Source organism: Apteryx mantelli, chromosome 1, assembly GCF_036417845.1.
Source record: "Apteryx mantelli isolate bAptMan1 chromosome 1, bAptMan1.hap1, whole genome shotgun sequence".
NCBI lineage: Eukaryota > Metazoa > Chordata > Aves > Apterygiformes > Apterygidae > Apteryx > Apteryx mantelli.
This window is the reverse complement of record NC_089978.1, coordinates 28,239,538-28,258,088: the sequence shown is the minus strand read 5'-3', so window position 1 is coordinate 28,258,088 and position 18,551 is coordinate 28,239,538. Positions and strand designations below refer to the sequence as shown.

At 37.4% G+C, this 18,551-nt stretch overlaps 1 protein-coding gene across 1 annotated transcript in view; it reads right to left on the bottom strand.

The window, feature by feature from the left end:
• Positions 1–4,159: 4,159 nt before the first annotated feature.
• NBEA (neurobeachin) overlaps positions 4,160–18,551 on the bottom strand; it is a 539,268-nt gene continuing 524,876 nt past the window's right edge. The window contains exons 57-60 of the mRNA XM_067291201.1: positions 12,563–12,664; positions 8,953–9,149; positions 8,113–8,264; positions 4,160–5,959 (exon numbers count right to left, since the gene is read on the bottom strand). Of these exons, the coding sequence (XP_067147302.1) occupies positions 5,869–5,959; positions 8,113–8,264; positions 8,953–9,149; positions 12,563–12,664 (542 nt within the window). The 3' untranslated portion in view covers positions 4,160–5,868. The remainder of the gene's footprint in view (positions 5,960–8,112; positions 8,265–8,952; positions 9,150–12,562; positions 12,665–18,551) is intronic.

Genomic DNA, 18,551 nt, shown 5'->3' with positions numbered 1-18,551 from the left:
AATAATAAGTGTTTATATAGCTGTAGCCTAGCAGACATAGTGTCAGGGTATAGGGCTTGGTGAGGGTTCCTTTCAGAGGAGGCGAGCAGTCTCATGTGTAGACTGGTAGCAGGGGGATGCTGTTACTGAGTCCCAAGCCCCATCTATCGTGTTATAACTGTGTGGCATGGTTGATAGGTTGATCATAGAGTCCAAGGGACTCCTTTTAGATGCCTTGGCTACATCTGCGCTAACAGCCTGAGCAACAAAAGTTGCAGGCTTGAGCAGTGTGCCAGATTCATCACACTGCTTAACTGGCAACCCTTTAACCTGATACTGCCCTGCACTGTGCATAGGCTAGGGTGGGTTAAGGGCTGGTCCCAGAGAGTCAAGCAGCATGGCTTGAAGCTGTGTCATGCAACTGCCTTTGGGTCAGTGAATGGGCCCTGACCTATGTTATTTACTAGGAGAATAATACTCCCATATGACTGCTGGTTCTGCTTGAATAGACAGCTGAAAGATAGGAATTGTAGAGATTCTCTTTTCATTTCAGGTTTTGCTTCCTACAACTCATCACTGGGACAGCCAAGAGCTTGGAAAAGATATTTGCATGGGCCTTCTGGAGCCTCAATATGTGTGCATGAGTCTTCTTTAGTTCTTCTTGGCAGTTAGGGGATGAGAGGGGCATGAGATGGTTATCAGGGAGAAAGGACACAGTGTCAAAAGACCTAATCTAGAGGCTGCTTTTCAGGGTGAGTTACCAAGAGGAATAGCAGGGTGAGTGGAGGAAAGGGTGGGGAGGGACAATGCAAGAGGGGAGCTGGGGCAATCTGTTCAGGTCTATTTGGAAGAAACAGCCCCATTTTTTTGTTGTTGATGAGGAGAGCTGGTCCTTGCCTTCTGACTTTTCTCCAAATCTCAGGCCCCTGCCTGGAGTCCTGCTGACTTCTGACTGAAGCAGACTCTTGCTACCAGGCACTACTCTATTTCCTGCTTGATAACTCTGTAGAAGTAATGTGTCCGAACAACCATGAGCACTGGGTTTATATGGATAGCTGTACAGGCCTAGACTGAAAGACCAGTTTCAATTGTTCTGCTGCCTTTTCCAGCAATATAATGGCTTAAATTTGCACAGATATGACACTAGGATTGGCTTTGCCACAGGGCTTGGTCATTGCAGCATCCTGACAAGACTGACTCCCTTCAAAGCATTAACAGTGCTTAACAGTACTGATGGTTTTTATCTGTCCTTAGTGTTTTGCCACCAAAGACATTTTTTTCTGAGTATCTAGTTTTGAACATAAGGGCCTATTCTCTGCTTTGTGTTAGAAACCCTGGTCCAACACAAGCATCGCATTGTGGCACCCTTAGGCACACAGGTCCCTTACGCCAAGTCTTTAACAAGTAAAAACTGCTCCAGTCACATAACTTTGCAGGTAGGTACTTAGTTAATATATTAGTTATCCATGTCCTTGTTTGTGCAAATGAGTTGAAATTCAGAGAAGGACTTATAGATAATGATGCTGAGCTGTACCGTTGCTTAGGCATGATATCACCATAGAGGGAACCATAAACTGACTTATCTGTTTGGCCATTTTTCCTCTAAGTAAGTCCCTTTCTAAACTAATTATATGGTTGCAGCTTATACAGTTTGCAAGTAAACAATCTCCGGATTTCTTTTTTGTCAGTTATAGATCTTGAAACTTAACTGTAGATGTTGCAAAATTAATCACAGGGGTTAGAGAGTCTATAAACTGTTCTGCATTGTAATGTAATAATGATGTAATGAATTTCCAATCCCTCCTTCCTTCTTTAATTACAAGCTTTTTAGGGCTTTCATTTTTAGGGCTTTCATTTTTAGTGTTTGCAAGTACCAGAAAAAAAAACACTAAATAAAACCAGCCACAATTAATCCATTGGAAAATGTGACCATAAACTCCAGCTAAGAGTCTCCAAATAAAATATTTATGTGTACTAGGTGTTTTGCATCAGGAGGTGGTTCTCCTGATGTTATCAGAAGTCAGACCTTTGCTCCGTGTGTCTGGTCCAACAGCTTTATCCCTGGCAGTAAGAGGGCTTGCTTCAAACACCCTGCTTTCTTGTCAACAGGGCTGATGCACTGTATTAAGGCAAGCATTTGCCACAACAGTTGTTCACAAGCAGGGGTTTTAGCTCTACAAGCATAGCCTGTGAGATTCTCTATCAGCATAATCATTATTTACCTCAGGCTCTTCCAGTAAATTGAGTTTAACTGGTCTTTCCTGGGGGTAAAATGAAGCTGTCTTTCTTTTATCTTTCCTCTTACAGGGAATGCAGCATCCTCCTCACCAGTGGTAGGATCTGGACAAGGGGTAAGCCTCATAGCTATTGTATCGTGCTCCAGGTACAGCATTAGCTTATAGCCCAGTTCTTAGCTTAGGACTGACTGGCAGGAACACAGCCCATTAACTGTGTATTATTTTCCTTGTGGTTATATATTAGCTACACAGTTGTATACATAATGCTGTGTCTCCCTTAGCTGAGATTGGTCTTATATAACCAAACTGGTCAAAGCTGCTTTCTTGGAGATCCCCTGGTATCAATAACTCTCATGTCTATGAGGAAATAAAGGTAGTCAGTCTTGCTTTATGGTGCGAAAGAAATGGGGCATCTGAAGATTTGGAAAAGTCTTGTGACATAACCTGGAGATCTATATATACTATCTTTCTACATTAAGGGACTCTGCAACAGGTAGGTGCATAATAATATAATTAATAGAAATAACAAAAACAACAATATCATTAAAATGTTCTGGCAGAAGCCTAACATGGTTTTTCTTTTAAAAAAATATATTAAATAGAGGGTAAAAGCCAAAAGCAGTTTCACATACACACCACAAAATCTATGTCAAGCTGGTCTACATAACCATACCAACCTGTTAATACAGTCTCCTTGTCCTTTGTCTTTGTGGAAACTCCATTTTTATAACTTAATGGAGATGGTGCTTTTTTCATTTTTTATTATTCTGAGTTTGACTTGTGTGGGTACTCCTATATACGAATGCAATATAGCCTTTTTTTTTTGTTTTTGTATCCTATGGTCCACTTTGTCATTCACAGGTTTGCTTGGGCACAAAAATTTCTAGTTTGTGACTCAAGTTGTACTTTACATAAAGCTGAGATACTTCATGCGATCAACAGTATTAATTAAGATTACATTAATATTCAGTTTGGGTTTAACTACAAGGATGCCTTTTTTTTCATCACTCAATTTGTTCCATAAAGTATGAAATTGGAGGTGATATTTATATTTTAATGGAATGGTGGTTGGGACATATGACAACAAAACTATTCCAAATGCCAGTATTAACATACCAATCCTCTCATCATCTTTCCCATCACCCCTCAAGCCCCAAAACAATCAAGTTAGGGGATCCAATTCAAAAGCTAATTGATTTAAAAAATATATACTGTATTATAACAAGGTTCTAAAGTATTGTTTTTACTCACCTTCATAACTGTTTAAAGAACAGTGCTTCTAAAGGGAGAGGCAATGAGTGGGGCAACAAATTGCTTTTTAGTCATTGGCTGTTATTCTGCTTTTAAGGCAATAAATAGTTTTCTAATTGTGAGGAAAGCATTTTGCCTATCTTTGCCACCTTAAATGAGAAATCTAACATTTAGATAGCTATCTATCTACAGTTATCTGCTAAAACCTTTGTAAGGACCTCAGCATTTCCAGAAGGCAATTTATTCCACCTATTTCATTCTGTTATACAGGGAGTGCAGATACCTAACTTTCCATCTTAAAATAAGATGAAATTAATTCCATCTTACCAGATATTGAGAGATACGCAGAATGGCTCTCATCAGATCTTTGCTCTCTGTGAGGTCTGTTATACAAGATTATTGCCTGTTCACAGGATCCTAAGTATCCTTTCAAAGGCTTTGATTTTTTTGTTTCTGCTGATCAGAGTATCTTTAGTAGCTTCTCTTTATGTACTGGCAATCAAAAGGATAGCAAACACACTCTGTAACTTCTGTTTTATTTCCTGAGACCGCAGGAAATGCAATCACCCAGACATGCATAATTTTTGGCATACATATTGAATATAAAAGAGGGGTTTTTTTTAATAATTGTTTGTTCCTAATGATAATGTGACTGTTTTGATGAAAATTTCATTGAAATGAAAAACAATCACTGAATTCTTTGCATATTTTATTTTTCTTTTTGATTTCCAACTCACACACATCTGGCATATTTTACATCTTTGCAATAAAACATGGTTACAATAGCTTATGGAATTTATATATCCAAAATATTTCACCATGATCTCAAGATGAAATGAACTTGTCTTCCAGATGTTCAATATTCTCCCAATTCTAAGCTACAAACTCAAGATATTGCTTACAGACTGGTGATGAATAACTTAATCATTACGTTGATCCCCATGATTTCTGAATCTTATAAATACAAACAACAATGAAGAAGGAAATTCAGTGCTAAACTTACTAACACAAGGTGGATGACAAATAAGTAATCACATCAATAAATAATGATATGTTTCTGGTGCAAAGTGCCAATACAAAGAATCCATTATCTTTTTAAATAAATGACTGCAAGTGAGTGTAAATTCTGAGAAAATTACATTCCTGTTACATGCCTCATAGCCCTACCGACACAATATGTACATCTATGACAATACAGTCACCAAATATACAAAGAAGAAACATGAATTAAAGTGTATATACCCCTGGGTGTGTAATTTGATCAGTACAATGTGCAGAAAATTATTCTGATAGTTATCATTACAGTATTGTAAAACATGAAGTGCCTTAGTCTGAGAGTGTGGCTTCAGGTGAGATTTTTCAGAAGAATCAAAAAGAATAACCTCAGTCACCTTTGCAATGAAGCTAAGGCTGTTAAATAAATCAAGCTGCTCAGAGGAAAAATAAGGGAAAAAAATTATTTGAGGTTCTCTCCCGCAATGGTTTCTATGCCAAATGTTAATAATCAGGAAGTACAGCACTTTCTATGCATTGGGAGTCATTAAGCATTACAGAGCATTAAACTGAACTTCCCTTCCCCTCTTTGCTCCCTTTCTGCTAGTCTTTGAATTTAAAAGGGAGGAATTTATTTTCTACAGTATAAAGTATAAATATGGCAAATGATGGCTTTTTATCCAAATGTTTCATGAGCAAAATTCCACTTCAAAGGGGTAATGATTAGATTCAAAAAGTGAAAAACATGTTTTGGTGAAAATGTCAAAATTACTATTTGCACCCAAATTCAACCCTTTACTACAAGCTGTACCCTTAGACAGATCTCCAGTTTAATTTGTGTGAATGCACCTGTTCCTCCAAGACATCAGGTTTAAAGTACATGCAAGTTGTAACTCCACAATAAAATTAAGAAACAGTTTTGTTCTTTATACAAGGTTTTACTTTTACAAAAGTATCCCTTTAAAGTTAAGATGTGCATCTCATGTACAAAGTATCAAACGTATTTTTTTTTCTCAGCTTGAAAAGAGGCTGGAGATGGGATGCATGTTAGGTTCATAGCCTAAACATTGAAACAACTGGACACAAGGTTCCTCAGAATTTTCAAAAGTCTCTTGTGGCGCATCCTACTACCTTTTCTCAATAAACAAAGATATATGAAATAATTACCAAAACATCTCCTAATTCGTATAATTTACATGATACAAGCTTGCTTTTCAGCAGCTGGTGTTCAGTTGTGAAAAAACACACAAAGTAAAATGGTTGCTGACTACAATGTACAGCTATTGCTGGGTGTAATGGAATGTACAACGGAGGTCAATGCAGACGTGTTTTTCCACCAGAGACTACACCTTTCATTGCAGCACTTGTGCTCTCAGCTTTACCTGGGCTGTCAGTTCTTCCTTCCACTTCAGTATCTGTTCTGATGTTCATAATGCCACCGGTTAAAATCTATATTAAAGGCTACGATGCTGCCAGAAGCCATGCCAGTAATCAGAGTTCTGAAGAAGACAGAAAAGGTGGTCCTTAGATACATGTTACTTTTTACTTAACTGTTAATTCTCTTTTACCTTCTCAAACTGTGGGTTACATTAAACAGTAAAAAAGCTAAAATGAGGCACTTTTTGCAATGCTGTATGAAAATTAAGCTTATAGGTGGGATTGAGTTTGCGATGGAGACACAAAATTTAGGTGTCTACATAGAAGCTAAATGCCCATGATGGAGATCAAGAGCTCCATTCAATTGCCTTCACATAGGTGAAAGCATAGTGCCATTTAAGACACTCTTGGGTGTCCTGCCTTCCCTCCAACTGCCTTTCTAGATGGCTTGGTCTTAACTAGGTCCATTGTCCTATGTGCCATCCATGTACATACCTCAGATATTTCAGGGTATCTCAAACAGTACCAGCTGGCTAAAGGTGGGCAACCAAGTCAACCTCCTGAGTGCAGCCTACAGGCCAACTCCTTACAGGTCACCAGGAATATAATATAGGGTGAGCTAAATTGTTCTCTAGACTCCACAGGCAGGAGTGAGCAAATCCACTGATTATTCTGGCAGCTTATTCCCTTAGCGTGCATGCAGACACCTATGCAGAAACACCTTCATTCAGATGTTTTAGAATTCAGTTCAGTTGCCTAGTTATAGGCACCTGGTGTCATTTGAGATGCCCCAGGATATGTGACACATGTACACTGGTTGGCAGCTGTGACACCAAACCTGTGGAGAGTTCTGCCCTCTGCACTGGCAGCTGGGCTTAGGTGGGTTATCCAGGAGCCTCTCAAATGTAATTGGATGCCTCTGTGAAGACAACTCAGTTGATCCCTTAATCATGAGCTAATCACAACTTGGTGACCTTAAATAGCTTCATATTGAAATATACCCCTACTTTTATGTAGTTCTGGTGGAAATAGTTGAGATGATTTTCCAGTTATTATATGCCCTCTAATTCAGCTACCAGAATTCTAAAATTGGATTAGGTATCTATCACCGCTTATATCAAACCATACAAAATCCATTCTCTGCTTAATTATGCAACTAAAGCTAAGCAGGTACTTAAAGTACTTTGCTCAGCTGGGGCCTCACAGCCTAGTATTAAAACCAGGGATAGAGAAATTAGGCTAGCAGAGTCTTTTCATAGTATAAATAAATCTCTTCAAACACAGCACAGTACTGTATGCATAAAATGGCAAAGTTCCAGAAGCAAATAGGCCTTTTCCAGTAAGTTAGTTTTGATTAGACTAAGTTTGAGACAGAAATCTTGTTTCATGTCATCTACTCATATATGAATAAATTTGGTGGGTATTTGACTTATAAGTGTTTTTGCTGCTTTACCAAATGGGTACACAGCATAGCAATTCTGAAAAGTGTAAGAAAAATAAGCTGACATGAATGCGCTGTGATTTTCCTAACATCCTATGTATTTTTTGCATCTTGAGTTTATATATTAATAAGAAATACAAGACTGATGAATGATGTAAAGAGCAAATCCACTCATAACTCTGCATAAATGCAACATGAAGGTTTACATTATAATCATTTTAAATTAGAAGACTGAGGGATCTGGTTTGTATAGCCTGTACATTTACACTGCATATTCTAGTGCTACAGTATTACAGTAATCACTGCAAATATCCAGGCATGTACACAGCATCTCCTTTGCTCAGAGAAGGTCAAAGGAAAGGACTACACTTATGCCTGGTGGACAGATCCACCAAGAGTATTACACATTATGGTCTTTATGCCACCTGAAGAAGTTCTCAAACAATACATGGTTGAAAAACAGAAATGTACCACAAACTTTTGTACTTTTTTCTTAAGTATTTTTTAATAGGCACTACTGTGGTCTGATCCAGTTTGGCTGCTCTTATGTTCTTAAGTTAATATAATTTTACTATTATTTTCCTAGCTGAGGATCTGGCTTACTGACTTCAATGATGTAACACCTCATCTTAATATTAAGCACTTGCATTAAGAGACTTAAGGATCAGACAAAATGTCAAGTCATATAAATCAACAAGGTAACAACCAGGGTCACAGTTTTGTATCATACCCTTTATATGAGTACATACCACGAATTCACACCTTAAAGTTAACACAGACCTACACTTCATCCTTTTTTTAAACATTTATATAAAATATTAATGACAAACTCACCTCTGATCGTGAGATAGATCCATAGCTCTAATGCCAGCATCACAGCCAGGGTAAATATAGAGCTGCTTGAAGTCACAAGCCTGCCATACTTCCACTACCCCGTTGTCTCCCCCTGTCACCAGGTTCTGCCCATCACTGCTCAGGAGGATGGCCTTCAGAAGAGTGAGACAAAACCATGCACACACTTAGCATTTAGGGAAACTAATCAATATTACTACAGTTTAATCAACTGAACAAAGATTCCCACTCCTCCTTCTCCCAAAGAAAAAAAAAATATTTGGGATCTGCAACTTTTAAATAAAATTCTTATGTGGCTTTAAAAATTATATGGAAGTATATCTCCCATGTGAACCAAAAAGCTCTTTAACTATACCTGCCAAGACTTGAATTCAGAAAACATTTCTGTGTTTGTCCTACAATACTCAATGCCATCACTAACACCTAAAGCAGAGCAGGGATCTGCATTCCTTATGCTGTTTTAAGTGTTAGTGACAGAGCAGAGCCCTGAAGGCATGAACTCTTGTCTTGGCTAATAAATGAAGAATGGGCTTATTTCAGAGTATTTTGTTTTAAAGACATATTTCCCACTGATATGTAATTCCAAACAAAAATGCCAGGAATTGTGTGGGATCATAAATTGTTCTTATTTATTCTGAAAAAACTCAAGTGCACTTCTGCATTTGGAGATGGAGATGAGAGCATTTGTATTTGAATATGACTTAAGCAGGAGATGGCAATTTTACGTGTGCGATTTCCTTTAAACGACAATGCAGATAAATTCAATTTATTTTAATACATAAAAGCAAGACATAACAAATGGTTGTTTGCATTTAGATTTACCCTGGTTGAATCATTGATCTCCATCTGAGCTAAGAGTTTGCCATTAATGCTGAAATTGCTGAACCGTCCTCGTTCATAGTAGATGATGCAGTGACCTTCACTAGATACTGAAATTAAGCGAGGATACAAGCAGTTTTCTGTTCCTTCCAGGGCTCTCAGCAAATCTCCAGTAATTGTGTGTACCAGACAAGGACCTTCTGCATATGAAAAGATAATATATAATACATTTGCTGCTTATACAAACTATATACACTATGCAAAGAGACAATGTATACTATACATTTATATCATACTAGTCCTGCATAGATATAAAAAGATGCAAACCTTGCATAAATAATTTAAAATACACAACAGAAAAGAAAATGCAAGAGCTAGCACATGAAGAAAATAGATATAATATGTCTGAAAGTGATAGTAATCACTTAGTAATCACAAGTCAGATTACTGACTTGACTAGTGGTAATTATCATTAACCTATCTTTTAAAATATTCTTTCCTCTTTCCAAGTATTCAGAGGCCTCAGTCTTATGGCTTTCCTTAAAAAACACGAACTCTCTTTAGCTTGCCCATTCACATTAAACAGATGGGGCCCTATCAGTGCATAGTAGGAGCAACTCCCAGAGGGCATATAATCGTATCACTGCATATTTCTCCTACAGTCAGTGGCAGTTCCTGTAGGTCCTCTCCCCCAGTGAATGCAATACATACATAGATTTCAGTCCCGACTTGTTTTAACAATGGACGTAATCAGACAGCCAACAGAGTAACTGTGATATCTGGACTATCAGAACATTCCGGAGAACATACTATAAATGCATTTACTCCAGATAAATTTTAATATGATATTTTAATATCTTTTTATTATTGGCGATGAAAGAAAAACTCAACTATGAAATCTACAGCGAATATTTTTAGATGCAACACCATTCCATTTCCATTTTAAGATCTATGTGAAAATCTCTTTCAAAAGTGGGATCGGTATTCCTAAGAAAAGGAATCGCCTCTGTGATAAGTGTAATGTGTCATGCTAAATACTAAACATTTTCTTTTATGAATCATAGGATACTCCTGGACAGCACAGTAATCATTTCCTTATACAACTGGCTTATGACCCTGAAAGCAAATTCATAGTGGCAGACCCAGCCACCTTATGTTAAGCCTTTCTAACTGCTCTGAGATTCACATAGCAGCATAGGTAGGATGAATCACAGCCTGTGTATTTCTGTGTAAGCCCTCTGGTACGTGTTTTCATCCATGTTTGCATAAAGCCTTATACAGAGAGAGGCCCCAAGCCTGACTGGGTCAATGGGATACAACTGCAGTGGAAATAATTTATCTTCTCAAATAGTTGAGTCTTAGCTTTGGAAACACTGAAGTGCCAGAATGTTATGAGAAGTGGATGCCCCTACCCTTAGAATAATTAACATGTTAGACTTCAAAATAAAAGTATGATACCTTCATATTTAAGCACATTGACAAACTGCCACTACCTTAGCTCAGCTGATTGTTCATGGACAGGAAAAAAAAGGCACAAAGAAAATCTTCTGATTTAGGATCTAGTGTAAAGACATATAGACTAACCACTCTTGTTTTGTTGGATAAGAGCGTGCACACATCAACCTGATACACCGGATTTTCTCCGAGAAGCCCTATCCATGCTGTCTCCCTGTCTTAGTGCACATTCTCCAGAGGGCTGCGTGTGTTAACGCAGTGACACAAAGAGCTCCAGAGAGGCAGACTCTCTGCAAGGCAGTGTGTGCAGCCTTCAGGCAGGAAGGCAGAACAATGCAGCGCTGTGGTGAAATGCAAAGACACTGGAAAGGAAACTGGATAAGAAGCTTTAAAAGAGGCATATGCTAGAAAACACAATCAAAAATGCGATTTTTCTCTCTGTATTTATGTTTGGAATAGAGTTTGCAAAGGAAGAACATGGGTATAGTAACTCAGGAGACAAGAGCTGACAGAACAGGACTTCATTTCTCTGCATGAATTCCAAATATACTCTGGATTTGATGAGAAGGTCTTTAGTTGTCCAGCAACCTTCGCCTCTAAAAATATATAAATTACCCAAGTATTACATAATTAATGAAGCTGAAGATAGCTGAGTACAAATTCCAGCTATTTTAATAAGAGGCAGTTTGCAACAATATAGTTTAAAAGAGTACAGCGTTACGGCAGTAAGAGTAAATAAAGCTGCCTTACAAGATATGAAATAACACCACTGCAAGACAAAACTTTAGGTTCAGCGTCACTGTGCATTTTTTTCATAAATGTCTTGATTTGGCCTACCAGTCTTCCATAGGATGCTGTTACTAGAGTTAATGGCTCATCAGCATTTCCTGTTAATAATGCCTTCACTTGGAAGTTTCATACGTAGGTTTGAAAACAAATGTTGAGTGCCAAGTCAGTATAAAAGATGATAAACCAGGAAGCTTAGTTGCGAACAGAAGAGCAGAACAAACATCAAGTCCTTCTTATCCTCAGAGGCAGCAAACTTGTTTAAAAGGAGTACAAGATATCCATGGGGATGGATAAAACAGGCATCATTGCAGCCAGGGAAAGCAAGTAGCTGGATGTGGTTGGAGGAGTAGAAATGGGATAGGAAGAGATGGAAGGAGGAAGAACCTTAAGGGATGACAAGGTTAATGTAAAGAAAGGAAAGAATGGAAAGAAGGGAGAAGAGATAACATACCACAAAGGAAAGTAAACCTGGAGAAGGGAGAGACAAAAAGGAAAGAGAAAAAAGCATGCAGTTTGTAAAATTGAGAAAAAAAGTTTAATGAGAGAAGGCAGTTTGTGGGGTGGGAAGTGGACATGCAATTAAGGGGAAAAGGAGAAGCTGGGCAGAACAAGTGAAAGACAAAAATGAAGGAGAAACGGAATAAGGAAAGATTAAGCAAACACTCATTTAGGTGAGTGTTTTATTTACATCAATTACTGGAGTTATATAGCAGACTGCTGCAGGTTTGCAAGGGTATTTTGAACATTTATACTAGCAACTTGGATACTCTAGATTCTATACATAAGTAACAGGGAAAATGTGTGAACACAAGACTAAAAAGATTTTATCAGAAGAGACTGTAAAAAAGTCCTGATTATTTGCAGTACTGCTCACTGAAAAAAAACTTCTGGATGAAATGCTGTCCACAGATCCCCAAACAAGCAAACTCACTCTGCTTCCCTTGCCAAGGAGACTGAGTTCAGTTCCACAAAGTGCCATTTAATTCAGTTAGATCAGAGTGAAGAATTTGTAGCTGTCCCCCTGCCTAAATACAGTTTTCTACTAGCAGTTTTCTTCATAATCAGTAGATGTCATTAATAATTATTATATAAGTTTCTATCAACTACTCTTTCAAATCTGTGGGGAATCATAGTGCAGGCTAATGGTTGGAAGGAATGATCAACTTAATTTGTGTCTAAGTCTCCTATGTACAGGTAGTAAGTACTAACATTCAGAGTAAGCAGCTGCCAGTTCTGGAAGAACTACAACGTATCTTGGTAGAGGAGACTTTAGGTAACTAAAGTATACCTGGCTTGAGGGAAAACTGAGAAGTACCATTAAGAAAGGCTCTAAAAATGTTAAGACTTAAATCATAAAAAGATTTCTGACCTTTAGCACCACTGATAACAAGTCCCAGCTCTGCACAGACTGATACGCAGACAACTTCATGGTCATGACCAGTTAGCACAGCCCTAGGAGCTGGATAATCACCTGTTAAAAAAAATGAACAACAACAACAAAAAAAGGAAACAACCGATGAGTTCTGAACCAAACTTGTTTTAACAACAAAAGAACTTTGCTATAAGTTGCCTTAAATCAGTAAGTATCAAAGGAAGGTACAATCTGCTTAAATATCTTTCTTGGGTTTCTGAGCAAAATGCATTCAGGTATCATATCATGCACAGTCTCCCAATCCATTAATTTACACATTAACAAAAAACAAGCTTCTTTGTATTAGAAGTAATGGGTTACATGCTGTTTGCAATGCACGGATGCATAGATGATAACAATACACAAGGATAACAGGAACGCATTACGGATCTGTTGTATTATCTAAAAATAACAAAAAGTTAAATGTCAGTTATAGGACACACAGTGTGATGGTATTTAAAGCAGCTGTAGTGTAAAGATCTGCTATTGAACATATTTGTCTCTAGACTTCAGCTAAGAACCTAAAGAATGAGTTGAGGATGTTCCTATATTAATGACCATAATTTGTCTCACTAACTGGGGGTAGGAAGAGGACAGAAGGGGAAAAGTACTCTACTAGAAGGACACTACTGTCGCATAGACATTAATCATTCAGAGTCACACTGAATATTTATAGATTAAAATTATAACTAAAGATGGTTATGGATATATAACAATTTATATATATCACTGTGGGTATATATGTCATTTTTATGACATTTTATTTTATTAAAGAGTAGGATAGACTACTCCTTAGATGTTTATTTTCTCTATGCAGGAGAAAAAATTATTTTATCATGGATTGTGGATTCAAGCAAATGGGCATTTATGGAACATCAGCTGACAAACAGCAACATTTCTATAGTTTCTAATAATAACTGATGCTGATACCTTAACAGAGAAACTCCTGTATGCAGTAGAGAATTACTCAGTATCTGATATCACCTTGCCAGGCAAAGAAAAGTTAAACAGCAACAAAAAATTAACAACTTCTTAGATAACAGAGATTTCATCTGTTTATATTTACTTCGTACAAATGAAATACAGAAAACTGTGGAAATTCTAAAGAACTGGAGCTCTGCCAGTACAGTTCAAATATTTAAAAAGGATAAAAGAAATGACCTAGGGAACTAGAGATGAATTACTGTGACATTAATCCTAGGCAAAATAACAGAATGATTAATCCAGAATTCTGTCAACAAAGAATCAGAGGGGAAAATCTCGTTAATGCCAGTCACCATGCTGTCTTGGAATGGAAATCTTATCAAGAAAGTCAAGAAAGCCTGTTATCTGTTTTTGACAGGACGACAGGTACAGTTGATAAAGATGGCTGTGTTAAAATGGCCTCCATGTATTTTTCTCAAGGCATTTGACTTAGTAGTACAACTTTTTGATTTAAAAACTGTGCTACGCAGAGCACATTGAGGACCCTGTGATGGTTCAGAAACTGATTCAATGACTGACCATATAATTTTGTTGCAATAGGAGGGTATGATTCTTGACCAAATACTGATCAGTAATGTTACCTACAGGATAATATAAAACCTTTGCTGGTAAGGTATGGTAATATTCAGCTGATACAAAAATTCATGGGGAACTGTCTAATGAAGAGAGAAAGTAATTATTATAAAGTTCTCTGCATTGCTTACTTAATAATAAGAATGCAACAAAATGCTTTTTATTTATTTTATTTATTTTGATTGCAGTCAGATGGAAGGTTGAGGTTTCTGGACAGATAAACACAAGCTCTGCTTTTGGAGAGGAGATTCTGTTTTGGAAAGCAGCGAGACAGAGAAGGGTTTATAGTCTATAGTCCATAGAGTTTATAGTGAGTAACTGCCTCAATGGAAGTTTTCAGTGCGATGCTCTAAAATAGCAGCTAGGAGTAGGGAATTATCCTGACACTGTAAACAAGAAAGATTAAAGTCTTGTACCCGTATTTACAGAACTGAGCTCAAAGGAGGGTCATACAACTGATATAGGGAGTAGGATAGGAGTCCGCACAATGTTTAAAGTGCTCTCTATCTTCACTGCACGGGAAGCAGAGCAGTGACTCAACTGCCATAGCTGGTGAGTTACAGGTATAAAAGAAGTCCGATGGCTCAGAAATTTATCCTGCAGCTAATGGCAAAACAAGGTCCAATGGGTGAATGGCTACACGCATTTCAACCTTGCAATAAAATGCAGTTTCCTAACTGGAAAGCAGTTAAACACTAAAACAAATTAATAAGGGAACTACTGGAGTATCTAAGGTAAAATTGCACACATTTCTGAAAGATATGCTTTAGGAATGTAGGCTGGGATAGAATTCTGTGGGTCAGTGAGTTTAGCCCTTTATTGTAGAGATTTACTCCACAGAAACCATTTAATAAATTAATCAAATTTACAGACCTTAGTTTTGCATCCGGTAGTATAGGGCAGGCCAAACGTGCTCTCATCATTGCTTTGTACAGGGACATTAACACTTTCCTATCTCTACTGAAAATAGCTATCCCAATAAATCCTAGTATCACAGTCTTTAACCCAGCCTGTAAGAAAAAATCTTTTAGGCCTGGAAATTAAAGATGTGAATTGAAAACATGGCATTACTGTTAGGAAGGAGGGATGTTGGAAGAAACAGAGAAAGATGCTATATGTATCTGACTCAAGATTAGCTGTATTTTGAGTTTTACATTGTTGTAATTTCCCCTTCAGTGTTTCTGTTGTGAACCCCATCTCCTCTGATGTTTTTATTTCTCCAGTAGCCTAATACAGAAAAAAACCCCACATAATGCAACAAACTTCTGAATTTTCCCATTTTCTTTTTTTTTCCCCTTCTTCTGTGGGTCCTCCTGGAAATTATGGAGGAGGACTAATGCCCAGGGGTTTTCTTGCCTTAAACACAGACTGCAGAGGTGCACATGGCAGGGTCATCAGACTACAAGGGAACTGGCAGTAGTGAATGATTGAAATGATTAGATGGTTAGAAATTTTAAAAGGGAAAAAAAAGAACACAATCTTCAAAAGAACGTTTTCCTCACTCTCTTCTAGAAAATGGTATAATATTATGGAACTGCAAAATGTAAGAATATGAAAAATGAGCATATTTGATGGACTTCTCAATTTACAAAATAAATGCTTATAAGAAACAACTGTCCTGAAACGTAGAACTTTTGAGTCCTGTAAGTATAAATTAATAATAGAATATCATTATTAGGAGTCACAGTCAGATAGTAATTGAAAATAGGACTTTTCCCCCTTAGGGCTCAAAGAAAAATGTATTCAATGATATCTTCTACAGGAAAAGCTGTGGCATGGGGAAGAGTACCTTAATCATATTACATTTTATTGCTAAGAACAGAAGTTGTGAACTCGAGGAACCATTCAAAATCTAGCAAAATATTCTGTCACTGTCACATCACCACTGACAGATACAGCCGGAGGTCAAAGGCTGTAGCTCTGAGGGAATTGCAGGTGAAAATATTCTACCTACGAAGTGAGATACCATCACTGTAAACTCCCTATAATTTCCCCAAAGGAGCACCTCTGAACTGAATTACTAGAGGGCAAGAAAGAAAAAAAAACCTGTCTTGTATTTACAAACAAATAAGTTCTTCTAGAAAGTCTAAAACAAAATATATCTTTCCTTCTCTCTCAAATATATAATGCTTAATATCATTGTAAGGTTCTCCTGTAACAGATGGCACTCTCTCATGGTAAGGAAAAAAAAGAAAAAGGATGAACAGTATTACTATTTCTCTCATGTTGTCCTTTTTCAGGAGTTATGTACAGATTGCTCTGGGGACACATCTTGGAGTCTTCTGTTCAAAGAAAGATGAGACCACAAGGCAAATTCCAGTTTCCATTTCATTGCTGACTTTGATGGAAGCAAGTACAAGGCTACAGCTGAACTATTTGTTGGAAATAAAGTATCACATTTACGATACAGAGTCTTTACTATTAACACTTTTTGAAAGGATATCTCTCAGAAAACAAAATCTTAGAAAATGCTACAGCTTTCACGGAAATGAAAATATAACAGTTTTGTTTAATTTTTACTGTCAGATAAAACCATGCATGGGATTTGATGAAAAGATCAGGCTACATCCAAAAAGTCTGATTTCAAAATAGGAAATAGCCAACCACAATGCCCACAACATGAGGGAGCAATTATTAAAAAAAAAAAAAAAGATTGCTGACAGCAAAATATTCAAGGTAAATACCACAACACCTCACCTTTGGCAGAACTAGTTTATTTGCCGAGCAATGTGAGCAGCACTGTATATAGCTGCAATTCACCAAGGCCAGTAGACTTTTAGGTATCTTACAACTACCCAGGCCCCAAAAGGAAGAATACAATGAAGGAGATGACAGTAAGGATTCCCAGCGTCTGTTCCTATTTCTGCCACTAACTTGCTTTGTCCCCACTGGCTATGCAGCAAAACATGCACAGAGATCTGTTGGTAAAATGCAAGCTATAACTGTATTAGTTCAGATGGATTATTGGCTCTTTTGCCGTTGTGCAGCAGTCTTGGGAGAGAGATGCCTTTGCCTACTAGAGTAGAGACGGTGGCAGTAGAAGTTACACACTAATTTTCAGAGAGCTTTAGCAATGTCATTCTTGGAGGGTGAGGGGGGATAGTGATTCATGGGAAGTTCTTCAAGTTACTCTCTGCTAAACCACACTGGCAGAATAGTGCCAAGATGACATATTTTAAAAATTAATACCTAAATTGTACAAGTATTGTTATAACTCTTTAAACACGCAAAGTAGATTGCATATGTGTAAAAATGCTTGTTTGGGCTTTTAGATAGCCATCCACCTGGTACAGAACACACTGATGGCTATTTTTAAATTGCTGCCCTTTCAAGGTTAAACTAGTGCATGTCAGAAGGTATTAAAATGTAGAGGAATATAAAAGAATACAGTGAATATCCTGAGCTCAAAATAACTACTCTTTTAAGATACAGGCTCACAAAAACTGGGATGTTCATCTAGAAGCAATTTTGTTTCAAAAATATTATCTCTGAAAAGAAAGAATAAAAGTGCACTTTTGTGGAATTCTTTGCAGACTTAAGCAAAAGTGCAGGTTAACTTGACAAAGCTCCTTTAGGGGAGCACTCATCCTGTCTTTCCAGTATATACAGAATGCACTTACTGGGATAAGAGGAATAGTTAGCACTTCTGAGGACTATGTTATAACGCTAAACAAACTGAGCTTTGGGCTGACAGATACAATACATTTACAATGGTCAGTGCAACTCCAGTTAGAAAAAGCAGGGTTAACTCTCACACCTCTTGTGACCATCCTCTTGGAAGCTACAATAGGTAATGAGAAATGTCAAGTCCCCAGATCAATGAAATTTCAGGCTCTAGGGACAAAACAGGAATAGCATTGATCCTTTTAAAGAACACCAGTCAGAGGGTGAATGTAATATATTGCAGAGAGAGGCTCAAGAGGATAAGCAGCCAAGTCCAACACACTTACCTGACAAAAAATTCAATCAGCTTTTAGCACAAGCTGCCTACCCTCCTTCTTTTCTTTCATGCAGGAGTCTGATTCCAATTAAAGTGTGCAAATTAATTTTTATCACTTCCAAATTAGTTTCTGAATTTGTGTCTCTTTCAGATGAAAGCATCTGTCCCTCACTTTTCTGCAATTCTATCATCTACTTAGGTATCTGTTCAAAGACTCTGAGATAATTCTCATTTTCAAAGTCACTTGTTGGAAAGAGACATTCAATAAAGCAATCATAAAATATAAAAATAAAACAACTATAACAATACATGTTGAACTCCAGGGCATATCATGTAGTCTCTTTGCTCCTTTTTATGATGACTAATACAGTTGCTATGTGAGAAGAAATCTGTATACAAATTAGCGCTCAGCTAAAACAAATCCCTGCATATCATAAGAAGGGGAAAAAA